Below are 27,201 nucleotides of genomic sequence, written 5' to 3'. Positions count from 1 at the left end.
CCTGCACCACTGTAACGGTGTCGTTCAATGATGTTTTCTTGGTGGTAACGAGTACCTGGAGCTCTCCATATGAAAGTCCGGCGAGAATCAGACTGCAAGCTAAACCTGGACTCGTCGGAAAACATCACACAAGCCCACTGTTGCGGTGTCCACAATGCACGCTCTCTACTCCAGGCGACAGTGAGTTGCAGTAAGTGGAACTTATCTGACAGGTCTACGAGCATATAGACCAATCTGCCCTAAGCATCTGTACACGATCTGCCTTGAAATTGTCGTACCAGTGGCTGAAGAGAGCTGACGAGACAGGTCTGAGACTGTGCTCTGCCTGTTTCTTTTGGCAGTAACTGCCAAATACCAGTCCTCATTCGGCGTTGTAACTCTGGGGCGACCTGTGCTGTAATGTCTACTCACATTACCATCATCTTGGAATCGTTGCCACAGCCTGGAGATGACACTCTGGATTCCAAGTTCGTCCGATACTTCCAGTTGGGTACGTCCACATTCCAGACGGCCGATAATTCTACCATGTAAAAAATCATCCAAATGTGTCCTTTGTGTCATAACTATTCGGTTATTGCACTGAAATGCTTATAAAGCGCCTGCGAACAATTTTGCTTCTTTGCCTGTATTCCTCATATATCACTCTCTTACACTCTCGTCACAGTGACGTACCATCGGTGTCATCTGGTTACTTCCTGAAATTTGCATATGATTCTTGAAGATGTGTGTAGTGATTTTACAGGTCATATATTTATTTTAGAGTTCGATTTCCGCGTGACTCCGAATTATCCTTAATTTATGGACATGAGTGTAGAACTATTACAAGCTCAGAACAAGGCAATTTTGAACTTTTGGAATTTTTATATTTTATTTTCGAATTTGTTACATAAAGTGAAAGATTTTTGTTTTAAAGTTATATGTTTTATTTTAATGCCTTTTCTTATGTTAATTTTATATACTTGCTAATGGTTGTAGTAATACTCTCTTTGGGTGTTTCAAAACCTTAAATATGCTAATGATTGCTTTCCATCTTTTATGCAGCATGGATTAAATGAACATGTTAGTTTGTTACAAATAATAAATTAAAACTTAATAGAATTCTGTTCAATTTTACCGCATGAGCTATTAGAGATGAAAGGTCTTTTCTCCAAAGTTTTTCTGTTCCCTTAAGAGGCAAACTTAAGATTTTCTTTGCTTATTTGGTTACTGAATCAGCAAGCCCTCCTTGTAAATCTCGGGACTAATCATTTTTTAAGATACTCTAAGTACCCTTGACTGCTGAGTGCAGTTGAACACCAATCCAGCATTCAGTACTGCGAAGGAAATGGCCTTAAATTTATGAAACAAAGTGAACATAGTGACCTTAAATTCACGTAATGATACAATTAGAATATAAATAACCAACAACCTATGGATGCCTTGGGTGATGCGATTTTTCCTTATATTATGATAAAAAGTTTTGTTCTGGAAAACATCAAAGAGGAAATCAGTTTTGCTACATACGCATCTTATTTAATGCCCTACGAGAACACATTTTCTTGAAGACATGTATGGTTGTAACACAACAGTCAATAAAACAAAGAATTTACAAAATGCTTAGATGCCATTATTCTCCATTTCAGTCAATTATTCAGTAAAAAGAATTTAATTTGTCTTGCAGGTACATATACATTTTCACATACAGAAATTTATTAAATTAGGGATAACTGTTTAAAATAAATGCAACAATAATAAAAGAAAGATTATGTTTTAAAATTACAAGAAAATTATTTACTTTAAATTTCTAGAAAAGAGGAGGAAAGAACCTAAATTGCAAATTTGAGAAGTTTGATAAACAACATATAATTTACAATATTACTTGCCTTTCTATTACAAACCAATACCTTCAAGCGTGAGCTTGAAAATGCTGCTTGAAAATAGATTAAGAAATTTCATACATTAAGTGTTAAAATTTTTAAACACAAGAAGAAAATGCAATCATATCAAAAATATAATTATTGCATAACTTACCATAAAAGGTGTGTGATGGCCAAGTGCCAAAAGCCGAAGGCCTAGACCATGCAAAATGTTCACTGTCCCAGCTACTCCAGCAAATTTTCCAAAAGCTACTACACGCTGACCTTTGGCATCAACCAGTTTTTCATAATCAATTAATCGTATATTCTAAAACAAAAATTAAGCATAGTATTATATTAATAATGATTCCAACTAATTGAACATTAAGCATCACAGTTTATCTGGTTTACATAAACTTTAAAATAAAAGCGATCACTGAAATAAAACTCTTTTGAGAAAGGAAATTATTTGATTGTTAAAAACAAATGGTCTATATTCATGATAAAATTCCAATCTGGCTTTAAGATCTAACAATCACAGAGAATAAAAAAGAAGAAAAGGGTTTTAAAAAAATTCACATTACTTTTTGACAGATATTAAAGTGAATTTCTTTGCCATAGTTCTGATTAAAAAATGAATTTTTTTACCTTTCAAAAACAAGATTTTAATGATTTCATTTGTGTTATTACCTCCATTATATTATAGTGCCACAGCTAATATAAAGTAATTTTAACATACTGAATGCCACAATATAAGGAAAAAAAAGGGGGGTCACTTTTTTACTAGTATTCTTTTGATTTACATATCATAAATGTTTCCTAATGTCATGTCATACATTTTTAAAGCATATATTTATATCAGTTTTTTAAACTACACTTAGTTTGTATTCACAAGTTCCATCTGGACAAAAGTTCTTTTTTGTCTGCGAAAGTTTTATATATCACTGGACAACTTAAAACTATTACTTCATTCAAACAGAGTGTATATTTGAATGAAGCATTTTTTTTTCACAACTTACGTAAGCAAATCTGAATGCACGTCACAATATTTAAGCTAATACAAGTAGCCAGTTAGATTAATATACATAATGTTAATTTGAATACAAATGGGGCTTAATGTGTTAATACAGGCAACTTACAATATCAAAAGTTATATGCAAATATCTAACATATTCAAGGAGAAATATTACTGACACTAGCTAATATTTCTTTCACAAGCAACAGAATAGACTTTTAGACTTATTGCAAAAATTGGGATAACATATAAAAAAAAATAATAATCAAATCTTCAACAGCCATTTAATTTTCCTAAATACTGTCAAAACAGCATCAAATTTGTTTACTTAAAATTTATCAAAAATTAAATTTCTAAATGAAATATGCATGTATTTTCAATCATAGAAGAAAAAATAAACTGACACCACAGAATAAAAAATTCCACAAAAAGCTAACAATGTAGAGATTTCTGTGTCTAAATTTTAGCTTTTCTACATACAGACTGTAAAAATAAGGCACATATTTTTAACATTTGGCAGTTTAAAAATTCCTGCGGATAAACTATCAAGAAATACTAACAGCTGGAGAAGTTTCATCCAGGTGGCAAACTAGATGCACATCATCAAATTCATCTACTGCATCAAATTAATTTATCTCAGAATGACTACTGGGTATTATAACTTATAGCCAAAAGCTTTATACCATTTAATTCTGAAACATGTTAACATTATAAAGAACACTCCTTTTTACATCAAATTATTGAATAGTCATTCTAATTAATGCAGACATACCTCACACAGATAGTCTAAACTTCCCCTGTAAAATTGTAATTCATGTAAAGGTTATATACATATTTTAAAAATTACACAACGTTTTTAACAAAAACATACAATTTACTGTTTAAAATGGCATCTAAAATAAAATTTACATAATATTGTTCAATTTTTCTTTCAGATGGCATTTTCTACCATTTTTTTTATTAATTTGCTTTGGCATTCCTTAGGATAATATGACAAACACTGAATAAAGATATAGTTCCATAAAATTTGTTTATTACAGCCTATATAATCTCATTTTCATTCTTCGTGTTTTATCTTCAGCATCTATGTATTCTTGAACCTAGCTTGTTTTAAGCAATAGCTTCAAGAACAGCTTTATACTGATAAAATTCTACAGGCTTCTTTACCTGTGTTTTTCTTTATTCATGCATAAGCATTTTCTCCAATTAAAATTTTTAACCCATAAATAATTTCAATGAGACCCCATGCTTTACCTATTCATACTTAAAGTACCACAGACTTTTCTCCAGCTAAGAATTATTATTGAACTTACTTAATTTACTTAAATTAAGTTTCAGCCTTAGCTATGTGATAGCAATAACTGCATCAAAAATTGTTAACTTATTTCAAAAAGTTCCAATTTATTCCTTTTATTCAAGCAACAGCAATCCACTTTGTGTATGCTAGAATTCTCCTATAATAAATCATACACAATAAACTGTTTCATATAATTCATTTTACAAACTCTAAAAACATCAGGACCATTTCCCAGCCATGATGTAACATGCTTTGTGCAATATCAGACATTTAATTAGCCCAGCAACATGATGACATGTTTCGTTTCATTCTTAAATGGGAATTAAGAACTTTTAAGGCTTTATAAGGACCACCAATGAAAAAGATTAAGGACCTTTTAGCAAACGAAACAGAGGAAATTAAAGAAGTTATCCATGCAAGCAAACTTTGACTCTTGCAATACTGTTCTAAAAATAAAGCCAAAACATGCAGAATTCATTATTATGAAACACAATCTAATATTTAACATAGCTATAAAAACAAGTTTGAAAATGCCACCATGATGGCTTAGTAGTGGAAAAGTCAAATACCATAGTCTAATGCAACCTGGGTATTCAGGAAAAAGCATGTATGTTTATAAGTCATAGTATTTCAGAAGTCAAACAACAAAAATCAGCGTTAATTTACAAAACTTAACGCTGATTTTTGTTGTTTGACTTCTGAATTAGTATTTATTCGGCGTGTTATTGTGTCTTAAGTCATAGTATCTTTGCACAATGGGGACACTTAAAATGCTAGTGAACTGGAAGTCCTCTTGAGTAATTTGGGAAGACAGGTGGAAGACCCCTTGATGCCTCAGGATGTTCTCCAAGAAATTTGGAAACAAACATCACCGTCCTCATAGTCGTAATTCACTCATCACATTTTTGATGATGAGAAGGGTAAATCACTGATGAGTTTCAGCCATTACCAATGAATGCATTAAATTCCAATAGTCTGAGCATTTTAAATAACAAAAGGTCAAAAATAAAATTCTCTATGGCTTTTCCAGTACTTAACATTAAAGTAGCAGTAGGGGGTAGACAAAAGTTGCTCATGTTTCTTATATTCAAAATCCCTTCTTTCATTTTTAGTGCGAAATTTTTATATGATTAACGCAAATCATAATTAAGTAGAAAAGTTAAACAGCATCTTTTTTTTTTTTTTTTTTTTTTTTTTGATAGATACAGAGATATTTCTCACATATGAGCTCAGATTAAAATTTTAAAGTTTTGCATTTTGCAAATTTGAATCACGTGAATGTCATCAACTGATACATAGAGAGCTATTCTTAATATCATCACCAGTTAAACCATCTCTTAAACAATTCCTAACACTGTGTATGACTCTAAAGTACTTTTCTCTTAATGGGACTTCACACCAAACATAAAAATTGAAATTTAATTAGATAGTGGTAACTCTAACGAAATATTAAATTTAATGAAAAGAATGACTAACTTATTAACTTTAGAAAAAATACAAATAATGACTTGTAAGGATTATATTAATTTTATTAACAGTTAAATTTTAAGTTAAAGTTCCTTTCCTGTCAAATTCTTAACTTCAACTTACTACTTCCGGCCAGAATGTAGTTTTAGAATCACGTCTGAAGACATAATGAGGAGGAGCGGTATTTAACCACGAAGTTCTTTGGTCTTAGTGAGAGAGAATCAGAGTTTCTGATTTACGTGCATCTGCCTTTTGGCCACTCTCTCTCTCAAAGCTGTTATTACGCTCGGGCATACTCAGGCCCTTGATAGCTTCACAGTCATCTGGTGTCTAAGGGGCATTAGAAACTTGATAGCTTCAGTTATTTTTCTTTAGTTAATCTTAGTTTTAGTTTAATTCTTAGTTTCATAAGTTCAAGCCCAAGTATCGGCTTTGATTATACACTCCAAGACGGAGTTTTGTTAAATTTTATTGGAATAATAAAGGGTTAGTTACCCTTCCATCTTGTTGTTTCTTGCACACGAACTTAAGCGATTATTTGCTAACTAGTTCTTAAGATTCGTCATTTTCTACAGTAATTGAGATTTACACAGTAAAAATCTTACAGACTAAATATATTTTACTAAATTAATTTCAGTTCATACAGGAGGCATAAAATCATTCAACACTGCTGCAAATATTTGATTTTATGCACAATTAACACTACATGAATTCGATGAGGTAGGAATCTAGATAGTAGTGACCTGTATTATGCTCACGTTTATTTCACCATTTTGTACAACATCCTGTATCAGGATTAATACAGGATGCCATGAAGTTATATTTGTAGTTAATTTACAGCCATTCATACCTGGCAGCTACTAATTTGTCCATTTAAGAAGTAAAAAAAAAATATGACAAAGAATCACCTTGAAGTGATACTCATTCTTCCCACTTATTTGCAAACATATCACTGTGTATGTATTCATAAAGAAAAATAAACTATTTACTGCATTTGGTGCTGTAACGACTGTCAACTGACATCCTGTTAACTGTGAGATATTTCTTAAATACAAATCAGTACACATTTTACCATTTTGTGAATTTTCACAAATGTTATCCCAAATATGATATTAATACTTTGCTCATACAAATCAGACATTTTTAAAATCATGAGGCAACAAACTCTTAAACAAACCAATGAAATACAATACTAATAAAAAATGTTCGGTAAGCAAGAGGTTTTTTGCCAAGATTACCGCATAGTAGCAGTATCTGCCAAACAGTGGTACCGGCATATGGAATTCTTTTTAAAGACCTCGTATGCTACCATAACTGCCAAAATTAAATGTATTAATACTCCATCTCATCTGCAGAGTAGATACCTGATTACTTGCTCAAAGCAAAATTCGATACTCATCATAGCAACAAAATATTTCACTTTAGAAAAGTGAAATTACAAGCACATTTATATTAAAGTTTTCTGTTTCATTACATTTTTATAAAAGCAAAATTTAGAAGTACTGAAGTAAGAACACTGAGATGTAGAAGCATAGCAATACTGCATGGCATAGCTACTTGAAACTTAGAGCATCAACCCATATTAAGAGGAAGAAGTAGAGCCGGATTAAATTCCACTTTTATTTAAATTCACATTTGTGGCCACAATTCAACTGTGCCTATTCAATAATATTTACATTTTTTAATACTACTGCAATAGGAAGAGAGCACAGCAGCATCCAAGCAGCACAGAGTGTGAAGCTAAAAGTATGAATTTATCTAATATGGCAGTCTGTTAAGAGAAAGGTTTCAGTTCTCAGAGTTAGTACTACTACTACGTCATCAGCGTTATGCAAGTTTTGTGGCATAGATTAATCTAGAAATGGCACAGTCCAGAAATGTTGGTATTTTCAAAATAGAGAAACAAAACACCCAAATTAAAAATGAGGAATTAAAAAGCTATTAATAAATTATAAAGCTGATTTACAATTTTTATCTTACATATATATATATATATATAATTATAAATATCAGAATTTCTTACAAAGCTATACTCAAGGAATTTTAAAAAAATTCACCTTATGTTTAATAATCAAGGAAAAGAAAGATAAAGATTAAGGGTAAGCAATTAAAAATAAAGAACATTTACAAATAAGATGGCTAGTTTTTACTAATCAAAACACTGCCCAGAAACTACTTTTCAACTGATATAATTTGTAACGTATATTCTAAGAAATTATAAATAAATAAACACAATATTAAGAGTTTTGATAGCATTTACTTTGGAAAATAAAAAATAATTCAATAAAATTTTCATGTAAATCTGGCTCTTTATAACAAAAATAGTATTGTTAGAACACTGCAAATTGCAGAAATTTAAAGAATTAAAAATATATATAATAATGCAATAATGAACTAACATGATTAAACTTTATATTCTAAAATTCTATGTAAATTTTTAAGAAAAATTATGAAAAATTATATTTAATAGTTTCTGTCAAAAAGAATCTTACATCAAGCATAAGAAATTATATACAAACCCTTTCTAGTATACAGTCCAACATAGGCATGTTTGCTTCCTGAGCTTTAATAGTGTGCGAGAAGAAACAGTATGTTTTGTCAGGCAAAAGTTTATCAATAGGAACTTGTTTCACTCCAATTATAACAGGAGCTTCACTAATATCTTCCTGAATTATTGCACCTGCATTGATGTAAGCCTGAAATTATAAAGATTTTAATTTTTTTTTTAAAGTAAACATGCTGTAATAAAGAAGTGAAAAGTAAAAAAAAAAAAAAGTGGAAAATTGGTACTTTTCTGTTTCGCCGGCGCAAATCTCGCCAAGACTTTATTGGCGACAACATATGGTATATACATAAAAAAAATTTAACAAATATTAGTTCTAAGAATTTTTTTTATTTTGAAGGCATAAACATTTTAACATGGTTTATAATTTTGTAAAAGGCCAATAAATAAAGACAATAAATTTGTAAGAAGACATTAATTTAAGAATTTATTATGCTATCATGGTTCAACATCCTGATTTGATAGTTCATATCATGTGACCCCAAGGTAATCTCATCTCACGTAAACTACGCTACAAAAATATAATTCTCTCAGTAATTATCTACATTAATTTCAAGTTAAATCTTAATTTGGAATACAAGTTTAAATGCAAGAATTGTTTCAATTCGTACGAATAGCTTACTCAGATGTAAAACCGTATTGCTTTACTTTGCTAGTGCACTCTCATTAGAATTGATGAATTTAATTTGCCTTTTCTATGCCCTTGATTTTGCCTTTTCTATTATATTTTCGCCTTTGGGTGAGCGGTATTATTGCATCCTAATTGACTTAATTACTGCGAATGGTCTTAAAGCAGAAAATTTAATTATCTTTGCAAATATTCTATGTAATTGTATACCAGTATTGAAAGAAACAATCAATATGGTAAGAAATGGCTACAACTTGTTTTAAAAATGAGGTGTTAAAGGTTACCAGTGAAGATATTGCATTTGGCATCAGTTGTACCATTATTGGCGACTTTATCGCTTGCGCTGGCAAAACAGATGCCATGAAGATTATTAGATATTTCTCACATATGAGCTCAGATTAAAATTTTAAAGTTTTGCATTTTGCAAATTTGAATCACGTGAATGTCATCAACTGATACATAGAGAGCTATTCTTAATATCATCACCAGTTAAACCATCTCTTAAAATCATACTGAAAATTAAATAGATCTGAAATTAAATAGTACTGAAAAATTAAATAGATCCAGGGGGAAAATAAAGCCTTTTTACTGACAACTGCATTTTAAACAAAATCATTTACGTTATTAATGAGGTTATTTTAGCATGGGAATAAATCTCATACCACTAACAAAAATACAAGGAAGATATCTTTTTTGTTGCGAGTTTGAGATAAAAAGAAGAAACAGACATAAATCAGTTACGTTATTAATGAGGTTAATTTAGCAAGGGAATAAACCTCATACCACTACCAAAAATACAGGGAAGATATCTTTTTTGTTGTGAGTTTGAGATAAAAAGAAGAAACAGACATAAATTATAAACAGTTTATTTCTCAAAAGAGGGAGATGCTACTGTTTTAAAATATTTTTGATTTAAACATTAAGAATTACGAGATAGGAGTTTTGCATTTTATGACTATATGTAACAGTAAATATTATCAAATACTATACAACTCAGCTTTAAATGACAAAAAGATGAAAACAATTAGTTACAAATCAGAAAACATATGCATAATTTTGGATTTAAAAAACAGATAATCTTCTGATTCAGAAATAGCTTAGAGGGATTTCGAGAATAGTTTTATGATGCAGCAATACTCTTTTAAGTATACAGAGTGATTCAGTACTACAGGAACACACTTCTAGAGGGACAGGCACATTTAGACAACTTGGATAGCAATGCAGGGTAGCAGTCGCATAGCAATGCAGGGTAAATCACCTGGTACTTGGAGTCGGCTCTGATAGCCAGGCATTTTAGAGTACATATCAGAGTAGTCCTATATATTACTTTCCTGGTAATAGCAGCAACAAATAAATCTTTGAGACCAGTTTTTATTATAATTCTTATTACAATAACTTAATAATCAATAGGACACTTTTCAATCAGAAATAGTTTTCTCATAAGAACACTATTCTCTCACAGCACTTGCATAATACTGAATTTTTTTTATACATGTATTAAAACGTGTCTAACAGCTAGACTTACTGCTAGATCTCTGATCAAATTACATTTGGGAGTTGATTGGACATGCCAAATGCTTATCTCAGAATGGCAGCAAGTTAACCACCTATTTTGTCTATATGCGACGCATTAAAGTTCAAGATACTACTATGAACTGCATGTGTCAGCTATACCCCACATAATCAAATTAAGCTGATTCATTCTATGGCTCTAATATTAAAAAGATATCTTTCTTATTAATGCATATCAGACATACCAATAAAGTATGGTATTTGCATATTATTGCAACCACCTTAGTGCAGTTTGGTGAATTTTATGGAGGCAGGGATGGGGAGGGGTGGAGAAAATTATTTTTATTGTAAAAAATTATACATTACATGCATACATATTATTAAATACATATTCTATGTTTCATATATTATATAATCAGTAAAACCTAGTTACAAATTAATTTTTGTTTTCGTTGTTGCGGAAATTTCATAGCGATAGCTTTGAGAAAGAATTTGAAACATTGCTCCTTTAGTGATTTTGCAGCAAATTAATGCATTCCTACAGAAATTTCACCTATCTTTCTTCTATCACACGAAAACCTTACACGCAAAAATTTTAAAATTAAGTTTAAGATTTAAAAAAAAAAAAAAGAAGAGAAAGAAAATCGGAAAGCTTTCAGATTTTATATTATGTTCAAAAGATAGTCTTTTTTTTAATGTTTTGCTTGTTACCTTTATTTATTAAATATCATATTCTTCACACTTAAACCATATAAAAATTCAATTCAACAGCAATATCACAAAATATTTAAAAACAGCAAAATAGCATATCTTCAGAATTTCCAATATGCAGTCTTGTGCGCTGGAGATAAAAATCCTTTTTCCCCCATACAGTTTGCCATTGCTCGGTTTGAAATTGTTGAGTTTGTTAATCAAAAATTCATTAAAGTTTTACACATTATGAAAAAGCAAATAAAACAAATTTGAAATTCAAAATTCGGGCTTCCAAGTGCCCATGTTCGGTTGGAGGACTATGTTATTCAAAATTGGATGGCTCTAGGTACTGTTGTTTTTTCACAATGAGGGAAACATTCATTCAGATTCTTCATTATTTAGTTCCTTTAAATATAATATACGGCAATAATATTTGGTGGCATCAGTTTGAAAAGTGAACCAACGCAGAAAGTGAAATGATACAAAATGCCATTTTGAGACTAATACCTCTTTGGGTTTAATGTCCCTTTGGGCTAAAAATAAACATAATTTTTCTACAAAAGCCATTGGAACTTGGAATACCACAAAAAGAACGCATACAAAAATGCCATCATTGGAAATTGAATATTTGTCATTCACATGGTTGTCTGAATAATTGTTATGCACATGGTTACCAGATTTTGGTATATTCTGTATCTTTGGCGATTCCTACCAGGGTGGCTGTGATAATATATAAGTATCTATATTATTAACCTCATGTAGATTTTTTCTGGGAGACTAATAATTTAGGGGGGAATGAACAGGTTAAAGACCCTCTATATATACAAATATACATAGTCTTTAACTCTTCCCCCCCAAAAAAAATCCCTCTAATACTTTTACATATTTACATCATTTCCTACTTTTGGAAGCACAAAGATATAGTTAATATCACTTGCAAAATTAAAGTCATCCTAAATATACTAATTTTTTGTATATTATTGGGAGAAGTAAGTTTGCACTTTTCAAACAGCAACCCTGATACACATTTTAGATAATTTAACAGAAAAAAAATCATGAATAATAATGAGAGTTTTAATAACATGCTCAGATTTTATGTATTTATAACATAACTGCAAATAATATTAACAAAATCACATTTTTTAATTAAAATATGAAATGAACTTTAAAATACACACAGATTCAAAACAAACCTGCATGGGATATGCCCTTCTGTTCGAGGGCTGCACTAAAACCTTTATGCCATCCTTAGTCAACTGTTTGACATGTTGAGGAGCTAGTGGGGCCCTTCTTTCCCATACAGAAGCATCTTCCCTACGAATGGCTAATACCTGTGAAAGAAATAATATTTTTTAAAAAAAATGTGCATCATATGTTTTATGTTGAACAGATCAAATAAAGTCAAAATTGCAATTCTTATCAGAAAGCCACAAAAAACTGCTTTTGGAAAATATAACTCTTCTGTACTTTATTATTAGAAATCTTTTACTGTTTATGATCAAATATTAAATTATAATCACTACATCATGATAGCCCAACAAATGAATAAATTAGAAGAGTTTACAAACTCTTATGAAGCAGTTCATTATCTAACAGCATATTTTCAATTTTGGAGTACACTAAAAAAGGGTTAGAGTAGATTTAAGGGTGTCCCTTGGTTGTTGTTTCATTCATTGCCAAGTTGAGGTTTCATTTATGGTAACCTGGACGCCTATTCTATGATCACTGGATCTGTCTACAATTTGAGCGAACAATATTGACTCAAAAAAACCGGTATGGATAACCCATCACAACTTATCGGAGAAAGCCATTCTGTGGTCCTCAGTTGATGGGCGGGTGGGTCCATTTGACTTTACTGAAAGGGGACAAGGCTTCAAGGAGCTTTAGACCAATCGCAGTACAGACGAGTGACGAAATTTATAGCGCGCGCTGGCTGAAAGCTCTAGGAATATTCTCCCATTATTTCACTAACTCACATGCTGCATTTGTTGTTTGAAAAACAGTATTATGACAGTATTATGACAAAACAGTATTATGACCAACACACAGCAGAATATGCTGCTATGTTATCCGTTCTTTAAGGGGAAAGTTAACGCAGGAATTTAGGACTAAGAAATATAGAGTGATATGGGATACCATGAAAGCAACGGTAAATAGATAAGAGTAAATGAATTAAGCTTACTCCAAATCTTTTTAGAAATAAACAATTTTATTCATTTAAATTTATAATATGATTAACTTGCATTGCAATCTAATTGCAAACTAAGTTCTTCTTCTTCATTTTTTTTTTTTTTTTTTTTTTTTTAATATGCTTACATTAAGCTGTTTTCACGCATTTTATTTTACAGTTAATATTAGAAAAATATTCCTTTAAGTAAGAAATTAGAAAGAAAATATTTCTTCTTTTTTTTATTTTCTTTTTCTATGAAAATTATTTCTTTCAGGAAAAGGACTAAAATTCATTCACTATTACAGTACGGCCGATTGCTGCTGCATTCAGCTATCACACACGCATCAAAATGTTTTATTTTAAATAATTTATTCTATAATTAACATGAAAGAAAATATTTTTCAATATAAAATATATACCTAAATTATACTAATTCATCCTGTATGTGTGATTAATTCGTACTGTAATTTTTGTCACACAATTACTAATACTTTTTTAATAATACATTGCTGTTATTTTAATTTCTTATATATATATATATATATATATATATATATAAACTGCTTATTTAAAATATTCTTCTGTGAAAATAATTAAAAGCTAGTAATATTATTTTCACAATGCAAGTACCAAAGTAAAAATAATCAATGTACGACGTATATAGGAAATTGAGGAACAGGGTTTAAGATGAATCGTTCTTTGACAAAACGTTTCTTTGACTTTTCGCGATAATTTAAACTCGGATCTTCGTGTTTTTTTTTTTTTTTTTTTTCTCAAAATAAATAATCCATTAATTAATTAATTTAGCGAAAAAATATTTTCTTTACCTTTACACAAAACGATATTTGCGTTAATAATATTGTAACTAAATGCACTTAGATAATTTCATATAAGAAAATCTTTTATATTAATTCAGCCCACCAGCGGCCGAGCGGTAAAGTCGCTGAACACTGGTAGTTCGGTCCGAGGTTCGAATCCCGCGAACGGGCTGGCTGCATGGGCGTTTTCGTGGTTTTCCCCATGTGTAACGTGTATACGAGCCAGTTTCCCTTAGAAAGTCCTCCACGAAAGGCATCCCTCCTCTTAGGCAGATAGCCCTAGTGTGCTTTGCCATAATTAAATACACAAATACACATTTATATTAATTCAGATTATTTTATAAATTGATCAGTGTTTTTTCAAATATACTGAAGGTGATTTTTTTCCAGATTCGCAATGTTTCTTTAAATATTTTTCTGCAGTTGAAGTCCTTGTCAAACCAGCCTTTCGACACATTAAATAGAAAACTAATAATAATCAATATCTCTTTTACAATATAAAAATGAGAACTCTGCTATGAACAGTATCTTTTTTTTTAAGTTTGCAAAGAAACAATGACTTTTTAATACTAATGGATTACAAAAGTACTATTCCATGAACAAAAAAGAGGAAAAAAAAACATTTTCGTCTCTAGCACGCGAAACTATGTATCGGAAATTCTAAGGTATGTCTCAGTCTTACAGTATTGTTACTTTATAGCATAATACAATAATAATACAGTATAACTCTGCTAATAAGCCAACCAGTGGCCGAGCGGTAGAGTCGCTGAACGCAGGTAGTTTGGTCCAAGGTTCGAATCCCACGAACGAGCTGCCCGCATCGGCGTTTTCGTGGCTTTTCCCATATGTGATGTGTATACGAGCCAGTTTCCCTCAGAAAGTCCTCCCTTAGAAACCAATTTTAAAGCATAATAAAATTACACACATAAAAGAAAAAAAATCTGAAAGCTTTCAGATTTTATATTACTACCAAAAGGCCGGTTTTTTCAATTTTTTGTGTGTTACCTTTATTTATTAAATATCATGTTCTTTGCATTTAAACCATAACATTCAATTCAACAGCAAAATCATATAATTTAAAAAGAGCATATCTTTAGAATTTCCGATACATAGTTTCGCGCGCTAGAGATGAAAATGTTTTTTTTCCTCTTTTTTTTTTTTTTTTTTTTTTTTTTTTCCCCGTACAATGTTGCCTGCAGATTTCTCATTATTTAATTTCTTTAAATATAATACAGTGCGATGATATTTAGTGGCAACGATTGGAAAAGTGAAACGCTGCAAAATGGCAAAACGAAGTTAATAGCCCTTCTAGGCTAAAACTTATTTTTAAAAGTATCACACTAGTAGTAGTACAGCTACTGAAAAAATATTATAAAGCTATTTTATAGTTTTATAATTGTTTTTTAAATTTTTATTTTACAGTAGTGTGAATTTCGCGTAATAATGAACGACATTCCTTTTTGTGTACAGTATTGTTCGTAAGGTATTCAACTGTTAGATTTTAAAATAAACGTAATTCTTGCTGTACATAAATCGAGTAGAAGCTTATCGGATGTCTATATGTGCTTAATAAACTTATTATCTTCTACATTTTTAAAGCATATAATTACAATTTATATTTATAATTTCAGGAATAGTATAAATAACCTTTCTTTCAGTAGAAACTGCGTTCTTGTTTTCTGAATGTGGTTCCAAATACTCTACCAATTCATCGCAAATTAAAATAACTATAAATTTTGGCAATCTGAAATACGCAATGAAAACATCTTCTGGCAGAGCAAAAGCATCAACATATTTTCTATAACTTCGCCACCGATTCAGAGATCTACGACCGTATTCTTCGTTTAAATATGAAAAAAATCAGTGGCGAAAACATATACAAAGCCATTGTCTACTTAGTACGTCAACTGCACAACCCTGATTGACGACGCGGCAACACTTTTTTGCGCGCTTTCTACAACTTCCGTACTCAGAGAATATAAGATGTCGAGCAGACCTGTTTTTCACTAGCAGTGACATCTGGCGGCCCACAACTTGCTGTCGACTCTCGTAGCGTAGAATAACCGTCCTGAGTAGTTGAATGCTATGGAAACCCTATAATGACATAATGAGTTGTGTGATCCCGGTCAATTTGAATGATGGAAAAAAATTTTAATGTGTCGGATTTTGGATAAAAAGTACATTGTTATTTTGTGGTTTACACGGTAAAATGGCTGAATGTGGTAAGATTAATTTGAAGTTTTTGTATAAATTGAAATGAAAGAGGAAAAAAGCATTAATTGACTGGTGTGTAGATGAAGGTTTATTTAGTAGCCATTACGAATATCTTGTTTGCAAAAAAGAAATGCGTATGGTCCGAATGTCGGACGACACTGGCACTATGGAGGATATTTTTCTTTTTTTTTCTTTTTTTTTGTGAATTTATGTGGTGACGCCAGTATAGTATAATGATTCTAGTTCAGATAATTTTAGGTAGTTTTTGGATGCTGTTAAGAAATTTCATTTGACTCAAGGCATGGAAATTTCTAAATAAGGTAATTGAATATTTCCTTTGTGTAGTGCTAAGATAAATTTCCTTTTTTATGTTATCTCATTGTGTGATTTAAAATACAGTCAAAAGTCATTAATTCGGACACCCATAATCCGGAATGAGCCATAATCCAGACCTCAAAGCTAAAAACTTTCTGCACATGCGCCACGTTGACACATGCGCATAGGCGTTTACCCGTGCGCATAAAACCTTTACGACTGCACATATGCGTGTGCGCAAGCGCAGAATACGTTTTTTGCGTGAGCGTTTTATGTATAACGGACGGTATAAGCTAAAATTATCTAATTATCTATTTCAGTTGATGTTGATGATTGCGTTGTTCCTTAATCTTCGAATTGGATCCGTCTTATTATTTTTTGCAGACTGTAAGAGCAATTTTATAAAAGTACACTTGAACTTTCAATTATGTCAAATAGAATTTCCGATGCTGGAGCTCCCAAAGGATCTACAAAACGAAAGTATGTTTCGATGTCCATCAAACAAAAAGTGGAATTGCTGCAAAAAATGGATAAAGACATGAAGAAGGTGACAGAGAGGTTAGTGAAAACGAAAAATTTCGATTGACAAGTTAGTCGGTATTTTCGGCACAGCAATTACGGGACTTGAACAGCGGAACTTTGTAACTGAACAAGAAATTATGTCTGTTTATAGAATTAAAGAGAAAGTATTATCACATAAAATGAAGCAACTTAAACAACTTGCATTGAAAGAAACGTTTAATAAAGTAAACAAATAAATATTAAGCTTTTTTTTTGTAAATTTTGATACCCTTTAGATCATAATTGTTCTTTATTTCATAAATTATGGTTTCATATTTTTAATTTTAGAATTTCTGCATGCCATCTTACGAGATTTAAACTGATAATCTATAATCCGGAATCGCCGAAGTCCCGACGAGTCCAGATTAACGACTTTTGACTGTATAGTTTATTGAGATTATATACTTTCTGTTGGCTGCTCCTTTACTTTTTAAGTGGAAATAGATAAATGAGTACATGGACAAAGGGAGTGTGCAATTCTCTCATGTTAAGTGAAAATAGGTTGATGTGTACATGGATACCGAGTTTGTGCAATTTTTTTACTTGTTATTTTGGATTTGCGTAGCTGCGATTTTTTAACAAGTCGAAGAATTGCACTAACTCTGTGTCCATATACTGTCAAAAATCGCCAAGGAGCACCCGTAAATATATTTTTACCTAAAAACGTACACATTAAAATTTATTTTTAATGAAATCGAGAGCTTTTTTTTTTTTATTTATAATCAGTTAAGCCCTTTCTTGAGCAGAATTTGTACTTTTTTTTAACTGAATATGATCTGAAACTTATATTTTATAAATTCAAGAAATTCTGCATCTTTAATTAAATTTTGTAGAAATTAAACACTGCTGAATGAACTTTCCACATTACTTTATATGCATTTTAAAGAAACCAACTCAAATTATTAGATTTTGCAATTAAAAAAGGTATCACAACTAATACTTTAAAAAAAATATAACTAAACCTAAGATGAAATTCAACATTAATATCTTAAAAAGAAAAAAGACAAACAATACATACAAATTTACTCTAGTAAAGGGGAATTTTCAAACTAAATAAAACACAAGTATAATAAAAATACATTTAACACTCTTTACAGACCTTTCCAGAAGATTTCTGCCTTTCTTGTGAATGTCTTGATTTTGCTTTATATACATAGCTTGCAAATTCCTTGCGGTTCTTTAAAAATCTCCACATTTTAAACCTAAAACAATTATCAGTTTGAACACTTAATACTCTCAACTCAGTTTTTCAATTTAAGATTTCATTCAATGGCATAATTATACAACAGAATAATGCAACATAAAATGACAGTCAAGATTATTAAGAAAATTATTTAAGTTTACATCCTCCCACCTCCCCAAATTTTTTTTTTTTTAAATGGCAGCAAACTTATCAACTATTTCTGCTTCTGAAAAAACTTTTTTTTTACTTGCATGAGAAATAAGACATCAATTAAAAGATAAGGTTTTTTATTACTTTTTTAGTACATTTTATAAATTAGAAATGCATGACATGTATTAAAAAGCCACAAACAATAAAAATAATACATCAAATGTATGTCACATACTCACAGCTAAAGAATTCTTTGACCTTCTCAGTAGCGCAGGTTTTAATTCAAACTTGTCAGGAGATGCATTTAAAAAGCATCTGCTAGCTAGATTTATGCAATTTATTTATTTTATTCACTGTTTTCATAGCACTCCACTCATTATGATAATATTTAGATCATTAAAAATAATTTAAAAATAAACTACATACAGCAATAAAAAAGTTAAAATTTTATGCTGCAAATACCTCCAGCATGTTATTTATTTTGGAGGTAAATTAATTACTAAAAATTTTGAGTCTAAAAAAATTTTAAGCTTTAGTAATGCAGATAGATAGTCATCAAAGCATTCTAACTGCTTATAACAAAGTATTTTGCTAAGCAAACATTACATAAAATTTTCAATAAATCACCTGTAACAACTTCACATTTTATTCTATTGTATAAGATACATTGTAATATAATCTTTGTTACATTGTAATAATGTTATATATGATACATTGTCATAAATATCGCTTTGATAACTACTGGAAAAAATTATCATCAAGGTTTCTAAATTGGCCAAAACAAAAATTTTGAGCCTAATACAAATTTTAAACTTCAGTAATGCAGAAAGTCATTAAAGCATTTTAACTGCTTATAACATCGCGTTCCACCGCACACACATTAATTAAAATTTTCGATAAATCATTTATAACAACTTCACATTTTATTCTTATATATATGATAAATCGTAATATTATCGCTTTAATAACCACCGAAAACAACTGTCATTAAACTTTCTAGATTGGCCAAATAATAAATAATATATTACCTATGATAGAATAACGCGTTTGAAATCCGTGCCATTACACAGGACCTGTTATCTAACCCTCTCATGTGGAAAATCACCGAATTACAAACTTGATATCAGGGATCACACTTATCGCGATTCATCGCAGATTAAAGCCGGTAAAAATTTTCTTTTTGCTTACTTTATTATGATAAGTTTACTACATGGATAAATGCAAGGAAAGAAATAATAAAAGTTAATTTTACCTTAAAATAATTGAAATCTTTTCCGTAGTCTTTTCGTATTAGTCGACAGTTGATCGAAATAGCACCGTCGTGAACACGTATCACTTCAAATTTCTCTGCACAAAAAATGCCAAGAATTCAAGGTCAGCGTTCTCCAGGGTCGCCGCTTTTTCGGATGGCCAAGAGTCACAAGCGCGAGTCTCCTTTCCCCATCGATAGAAAGACTTGTGTCAACGATAGGGGAATGGCCGGTTTATCGATTACGAGTTTCAAAGTCCGTCTCGTGTATGAACCTTTGTGTTTAGAGGCAAAATGAATTTTGCGAAATCTTGGAGCGAATTTAAAGAAATACTTCGCAGACACGAAGTAGAAACTGTAACAAAATATGTTTACTACTATGGAAAGTCATTCGATAAAGAGAGTAAGTAATTTTTGAAGATGTAATGAGTAAATAAAAATCCTCTAGAATGTAAATGCTTTCTTTGGTTGTTTAGTTGATATTTGGCCATTTTGTTCCAAAGAACTTATCAGCACTAATTTGTATTAATTTTATTGCGTACGATCTAGTTGATGTTGCGAGATTCGGTCCAAGTTGAAAAAAGGGTTTATAGACGTTCATATTCATTAATTTTGTTGCATAACGTGTAATAGCGTTATGTTTGATTTTTATTTGGTTTCATTGTCAGGTATTGCATGTTTTTTTTTTTTTTAAATAGCTGATGCTTCACGAAACATTCCGTACTATATTAAACATTAAACAAGATATACCGTGTTAGATTTGAAAATTTTTATTGTTGTTTCTTGAGAAACTCGACATTTGTCTCGATGACTACTATATTTTTCATCCTATTTTAGTGTATGAATGCAGTCTGTTGATTTGAAATATAATCATTTAATAGTCTATAAAGAAAATCCATTCTTTAGTTTTATCATTAACAACATGTTTCAAAATAACCTTATAATAAACACTACCAATTCAAAAAATATTCTGTTTTATTTTCAGGTAATAGTTCACCATAAAATTATAATGCATTGAAATATCAGGAAGTTATAATAATAAAGATATTGAATTTTAGAAAACAGGAAAGTTTTCTGAAATGTATATATATTTCTTTAGTGATGTGATATATATATTTCTTTAGTCAATGAATGCTACTTATCTTGTGTGTAAAAAAAAAGTTGTCTATTTTGACTCTTAGCACCAATGGACTAGCAGATAAGATAGCTGAATACTGGATGTTTGATCAAGGTACAAATACTGTTGAATGGATTAGCTGCATGGGAATTTTCCTGTTCTCCTTATATATATAAGTGAATACAAGACAGTTTCCCATTAGACCTTCTCAAAGGCATCCCTTTTGCGTAAGGCAGCTAGCTCATTCTATACTTTACCTAGCATATATAATTTTAATATGAGACAAAATGACATAATTTTTTTACATAATAGTTTAATGCTTTTAATATCTCTCTATGTTTGCAGTAGGTGCTGCTTAATGTGATTACATTTGCCCATTTTTGATAATATAAGATGATGAGAAAAGTATCTTTTAAAATAGGAATTGAATTAACTATAAATATAACTAGCCACTTTCTTAACATTTTAATTAGGAAAAATAAAAGTTTGTTTATCAATTGTTTACAGTCTTCATTGCAAAAGTTCATTTGAGTAGTGCATAATGTTTCTGAAATTTATTGGACCAATTCTATACCTATAATCTTAATACTTGGAGGGCATCCTTGTTTAAAGAGATTTTGCCAATGTAAAATCTGAAATTGCGCAAAAACGCAAGTGTATTTTGGCAAAGATGTTTTCAGGAATTTTTACCTCCCTTTTGAAGAAGAGGGAACTGTGCTGAAGCCCTTCCAAATCAATAGCTATTGAAAATTCGTATGCAATTAAGTTTTTTTTTAATTTTATTGTTTTGCGCTTTTTTCTAAATGCTTGATTAAAATCATTTTCGTTCTTCAGTTTAAGAAATTTATTGTATAATATTTTGATTATATTAACCAAATTGAGCAAATAAAATTACAGCAAATGATGCATTTTTTATGTTTCCATATATGAAAGAGCAGAACTTAGAAATTCAATAGCCAGTATACACGACATCAGCTGCAATACATTAAGCAGTGTCTACAGTATGTAGTATATATAGAGACAGTTAAATGTATAATATGTTTATAGAGATCTGTAATTTCTTTCTTTTAAAAATCAAAGTATAATGTTAAATGTATAATATGTTTATAGAGATCTGTAATTTCTTTCTTTTAAAAATCAAAGCTTATCAGATTGTGATCTAAATCAAAATTTTCTTTCCAGTTGAACTAACTCCAGATTTATGATTAAACTGGTTAGATGATATTCCCTATTTCCACTTTGGGCGAAAAACCTATGTTTGCCATCAAGGAAAAGATCTGAATAAACGTCAAAAGGAAAATTATGCTAAAGAAAAAAATGAAAAGGTAAAATAACATTGTTATATTTAAAAATTTATACAAAAATATCACCTCTTGGATTATATATATATATATATATGTGTGTGTGTGTGTTTTTTTTTTTTTTTTTTCTTTTAGTGTCAAACTGATCATGCTTTTGGTAAAGCATATTCCAAGAACCAGACAACTAAAAAAGTTAATTGTCCAGCTGTAACTAATGTTACCCGAATGTACAGGATGCCTCAGTTCAAGGTAGAAGTTTATTTAACTTTTTGTTCTAAGATGGTCTTAGTAATGTTAGAGAATTTTTTTTTAAGGAAAAAATATAATTCTGTCACGTATGAGCAAGATGTATTGAAGGTATTCTATGATAAAGTATACATACTTTTTGACATAAAAACAAAAGGTATTTTTAGAGTCACAATGTAAAAAAGAGAAATGATTTTTTGTGTCTCTTTATTCAACATATTTTTCTAAATAGTTTTTTTTTTTTTTTTTTTTTTTTTTTTTTGGCCAAAAGAGGGTTTTTAACAGTAATATTTTTTTAAATAAATAATTCAGTAATTGACATGCAAATAAAATGATGTTTTCAGGCCAGAAATAAAGGCTTTTTATGCTAATTATATTCTAACCAATTTGCTACAAATAGAAATAAGTTGTTCAAAGTGAAGTTTTATTGGTTATGTTTCTTTGAAGAAGTAATTTGATCTATTGTTATAAAAATGGAAGATCCTTTTTACAGCTTTTTTTTAAAGGAAAGAAATGACTCCTTTTTTTTTTTTTTTTTTTTTTTTTTTTTGAATAATTTGCTATGAACAGAAAGTTTTTAAAATTGAACCTTTATCAATAATTAGTTTTAGATGACTGTGCTGGAATTTCTAAATTTTACTGTGATAAATATGTTTAAATTACAGGTAGTGCCAACCCGAAAAAGAAAGATTATGATATCTCGGAAAATTAAGGAAAAACTAGCCAATAAAGATAGTATTGCTGGTGAAGAAGTTTTCATGTTTAATTTACCTAATAGCCAAGATCATCAAAATCATCTAATGGGTAACATGGCTGCAGTAATAGAACCTATAGATGCTAGAGTGCGGCATTTCATAGCTTCTAAAGTTAAGAATGGAAAATGCAATGCCACTGTAATTGCAGAGCTATTAGAAGTATATGTTTCAACTGAATTGGGAGAAACTGATAAAACGCGCAGACGATTTTATATATTTACGTCATATAAAGATATAGAATTTACGTCAGAAAAAATCTGAGTATGCTTTCGCAGGCCAGGTTATACAATGAACATGTACCAAATTATTTAATCAATAAGCCAAAATGGTTAATTGATCACATAAAAACAAAATTAAGAGCTGCTGAAGTTTATGTGGGTAGTATAAAAAAAATTTCACATGGCTTCTTTAAAGTTTCTTCTGAAACTAAGCATGATGCAGTTTATTCTGTCACGTTTGATGAACAGAAACAACTGTGTCAATGCACGTGCTTAGATTTCAGAAGAAACCGACTGCTGTGCAAGCATATTGTGTTTGCTGGCATGAAGTTTCCAGCCTGGAGTTTGGAATGTACTGCAGAATGGCTATTTTCAACACCTATTTTCAAAGTTGATGAAGATTTAGTCTCAAGAAGTATTTCAGGCACCAGAAAACGAAAATATTCATCAACTGAAACTCCTTCAGGTGGAACATCAGATAATTTACCCACCATATCTGAAGAAGCAACGTTAAATTTGATCAATGAGTGTGATGCAAATTACAGATCAATTCGGTCACTCCTTTGGAATTTAGATAGCGAAAATTTACACAATGTAGCCAACTCTTTGAAGGAGATTTTCGAGTCTGCTTCAAAAACAGTTATGTGAGATGAATATACTGGTCTACCGCTTCAAATTGAAAAAAAAATTAAACTAAAAAAAAGTAAAAGAATTGTCAAGAAGTATGGTCAACTAAACCTCCATCGCCGTAGAAATACCAGAGTTGGAATAAAGGTGGATATACATAAAGAAACCATTTCAGTAGATGGCCAGTAATTAAAATTAGTATAAAACCTAAAGCAGGCTACAAAGAGCCTTTGGCAAAGGTGACACCCCCACCTATGAGTGGATAATAGAGTAATCTCGGGGACCTGCATGCCATGGATACACTAATACTTATTTTCAAATAAAATAATAAATTTCATACTTTTAGGATAATCTTAAATACTGAATATTATCATACTTGAAATACTTTAGTATGTGCATTTATTTTCGGATTCTTCAGAATTTATAGTGAAAAAACTGCTACAACTATATACTATCAAATACCAGATTTCAGACAATTAAAATTGACGATAATTCAAAGTATAACATATAAGTTTTGTACAATTCAATAAACATAATACATGTTATTATTTAGTAATATTTATTTCCTGAACAACTTTACAAACACTTATTTGAGAGTCATATAACTTATTTCTATTCAATAATGCTGCAGCTGCATTGATTGTCACGATCAAGACATATGAGCAATATAGTATTTAATGCACTCAAAACTGAATCTGGTAAAGACTTACGGCATATTGGTTACCAAATGCATCTAAAGCAAACCAGTATGCAGGGTTAGTTTTACAGGTTCACTTGTTTTCAAATTAGCAACTCTGTAAAAGTTTTACTCTTGGTTGTACTGACACTGCCTGTTCTTTCTCATATCTAATTGTAGTTATTTGGTTGTAATATGCAGTAAAGGTAAGAACACTGGTGTAATATGCTGTAATTTTTATGTTAGATAGCCCAGTTACATGACTACAACATTTTTCCACTACTTTTTTTACACTGTAAACTCGGTTTAGAAAGTTATTTTCCATGATTTTGGGGTGTTGTATAATACATCATATGGAATAACTACAGTTAAATGTATTCATTCAAAAGAGGATATATTGTCTTGCTGAATCTTTTCCTGTACTTATTGTTTGATTTAATATTTCCAATGTGGTGGATTGACCATCATGGAATCATAGCATCCAGTAGATCTTTCAATATAACTCCATTCAGATATTCACATTTATATTATTGTAAATTAACGTAGAAGACAGATTGACAGATATTCTCAGTTCATAGTGCCAAAGTGTTTTTTAATAATGCTAAAATACAATTTAAAAAAAAAAAAGATTACTCATGTTATTATGTAGAATTAATGTTAAAATTCCATACAAGAAACAAGCATCGATTAATTGTGTTATATAGAATTAAAGAATAAACAGTCAGGTAGAAATTTATAAATGCATAAAACACAACAAAAGGCAGGGCTGCATTTATTCATCCAGTTCATTGAAAAAGTTGTGGCTTTCCTAGACCCCTACCCCTTGTCGAACATGTAGGTTGTTTCGAATGTTGTCATGAGTAACTAACATAAAATATAATTTTTTCCCCAAATTAGTATGTTATAATTTTTGAATAAAAGAAGAGTGAGATAAGTGGTTATTCTAGCCGAAATAAAGTGTGCGTCGAGTTCCAGTAAAGACCCAAAAATGTCATCTGGGAAAGCTGAGAAAGGGAAAACGAGCTAGCTTTAACCTGAGTCTAGAGATGCATATAATACTACATACATACAATACAGATAAGTGTGAGTAAACTGGTGCACTTAAATTATAACATAAGTCACAAATGTACATTACAGGTAAAGCATGTCAATTTAAATAATATGTGTATTAAGTATGGTCATAGGCCATTTACAATTATTTGGGTCATTCACATTATAATCGTAAACCCTTATAACAGGGTTGTCTTCAAATCTTTAAATTCAGAAAAACTTCTAAAATCGTAATTTTTTCTATAGAAGAATTTCTATCCTCAGAAAAATAAATGTTAAAGAATTGAAATATAAAATTTGTGCATTTTATGCAGAAAGTAAAAAGAAATTCATTATTTCATTATAAATTTAATCATAAACAAAAATCTGCTTAATATTTTTTAACAATAATAAGAGAATTTCAAAGATTATTTCAAGTATTTCATTTTGATGTCCAGTGATATTAAAAATTGTTTTAAATTTTGACTTACAGATGCCCTAGAGGAGTTGCATGGTATCTAAAATTTCTGTGAAACACAGTTTGAAAACCTTCAGACTACTCGAAAACTTCAGATTATGTGAAAAAAAGAAATGTAGATGTAAAGAGCAGTGATTAAAAAGTTTTAATGACCAAAATATTTTCATTCCATCAGATTATTTGTGTATTTTGAAGAAGACACAATCAGATAATAAGATCACAAATAGAGGATAAGTTTTTTTTTTTTTTTTTTTTTCTTTTTTTTGGGGGGGAATTATTGCATATACCATACATTTTAACATATAGAATATTCTTGGATTGTCTACTGAAAAAAGTACATAATATATGTAAATTTTAATATATAAGAAGTAATGCAAATATTTCAGTAAATGAATGGATAAAAATGGCCTTCTTAAACAACCTCATGTTTAAATTACTTAGAGGAATTTATGCGAACATGTTTCTGTTGGCATTAATTAAACATTAACAAATGTAGATGAACACAAATTGCATAATGTATTTTAATTGAATATATGTTTTGGAATGAAAAATGTAAACAGCCTTAATATACTTAATAACTCGGATTTGTAATGCATATATTTTTATTTCCAATGGCAGACAAAAGTATTTATACAGACACACTATCAAATAAACACACACAAACAAATATATCACACACTAAATAAACGGAGAATAAGGAAGCCTATTTACTACTGCTTGAACGTACTCTAGGCTTCCAGTAACAGCCACAGAGATCCTGTACAAAGAGAGCCATGCATTTTGCAGATGGTGGAGGTTCGTATCTTGGGCTTTTATCACAAAGGACGAATACAGAATTTTTTAATCAAAAAGTTTTGCTGAATAATGACGAGTTAAAATACAAGTTATTATGATGGAATTAGCCTTTGGGTATCGGAAATGAATATGTAGTTGAAGAACGAAGGTTTGCTTTAAATTACAGATTAATTACACATAATTAAATTAATGTATTAGAATACATTAATTTAATTATGTGTTTTAAAAATATCATTTTAATATAATATTTTTCTAATACATTTATTTTATTATCCAAAATTATTTTCTA

General features: G+C 30.2%; 2 protein-coding genes across 4 annotated transcripts in view; one reads left to right on the top strand and one right to left on the bottom strand.

Annotated features, from left to right (window-relative positions):
• The window catches only part of LKRSDH (lysine ketoglutarate reductase/saccharopine dehydrogenase), a 94,275-nt gene that overhangs the window by 52,342 nt on the left and 14,732 nt on the right, over positions 1-27,201 (bottom strand). The window contains exons 1-5 of one of the 3 annotated variants that reach the window (XM_085821154.1): positions 19,674-19,841; positions 18,188-18,290; positions 12,204-12,341; positions 8,134-8,310; positions 2,011-2,163 (exon numbers count right to left, since the gene is read on the bottom strand). In XM_085821154.1, the coding sequence (XP_085677280.1) occupies positions 2,011-2,163; positions 8,134-8,310; positions 12,204-12,341; positions 18,188-18,283 (564 nt within the window). In that variant the 5' untranslated portion in view covers positions 18,284-18,290; positions 19,674-19,841. Of the gene's footprint in view, positions 1-2,010; positions 2,164-8,133; positions 8,311-12,203; positions 12,342-18,187; positions 18,291-19,449; positions 19,530-19,673; positions 19,842-27,201 lie in introns of those variants that run through there. The other 2 variants (XM_085821153.1, XM_085821152.1) reach the window with 2 other exon arrangements.
• LOC118186527 (uncharacterized) lies at positions 19,875-26,275 on the top strand. Its single transcript, XM_035356644.2, has 4 exons — positions 19,875-20,073; positions 21,970-22,112; positions 22,224-22,337; positions 23,000-26,275. Exons 3-4 carry the CDS (start codon positions 22,314-22,316, stop codon positions 23,348-23,350), a joined length of 375 nt encoding a protein of 124 aa, XP_035212535.2. The 5' UTR covers positions 19,875-20,073; positions 21,970-22,112; positions 22,224-22,313; the 3' UTR covers positions 23,351-26,275.

This window comes from Stegodyphus dumicola, chromosome 7 (genome assembly GCF_044657685.1).
Source record: "Stegodyphus dumicola isolate Sdum_Otavi_A_Nest chromosome 7, ASM4465768v1".
In the NCBI taxonomy this organism is placed as follows: Eukaryota; Metazoa; Arthropoda; class Arachnida; order Araneae; family Eresidae; genus Stegodyphus; species Stegodyphus dumicola.
This window is presented reverse-complemented; position numbering and strand designations above follow the sequence as displayed.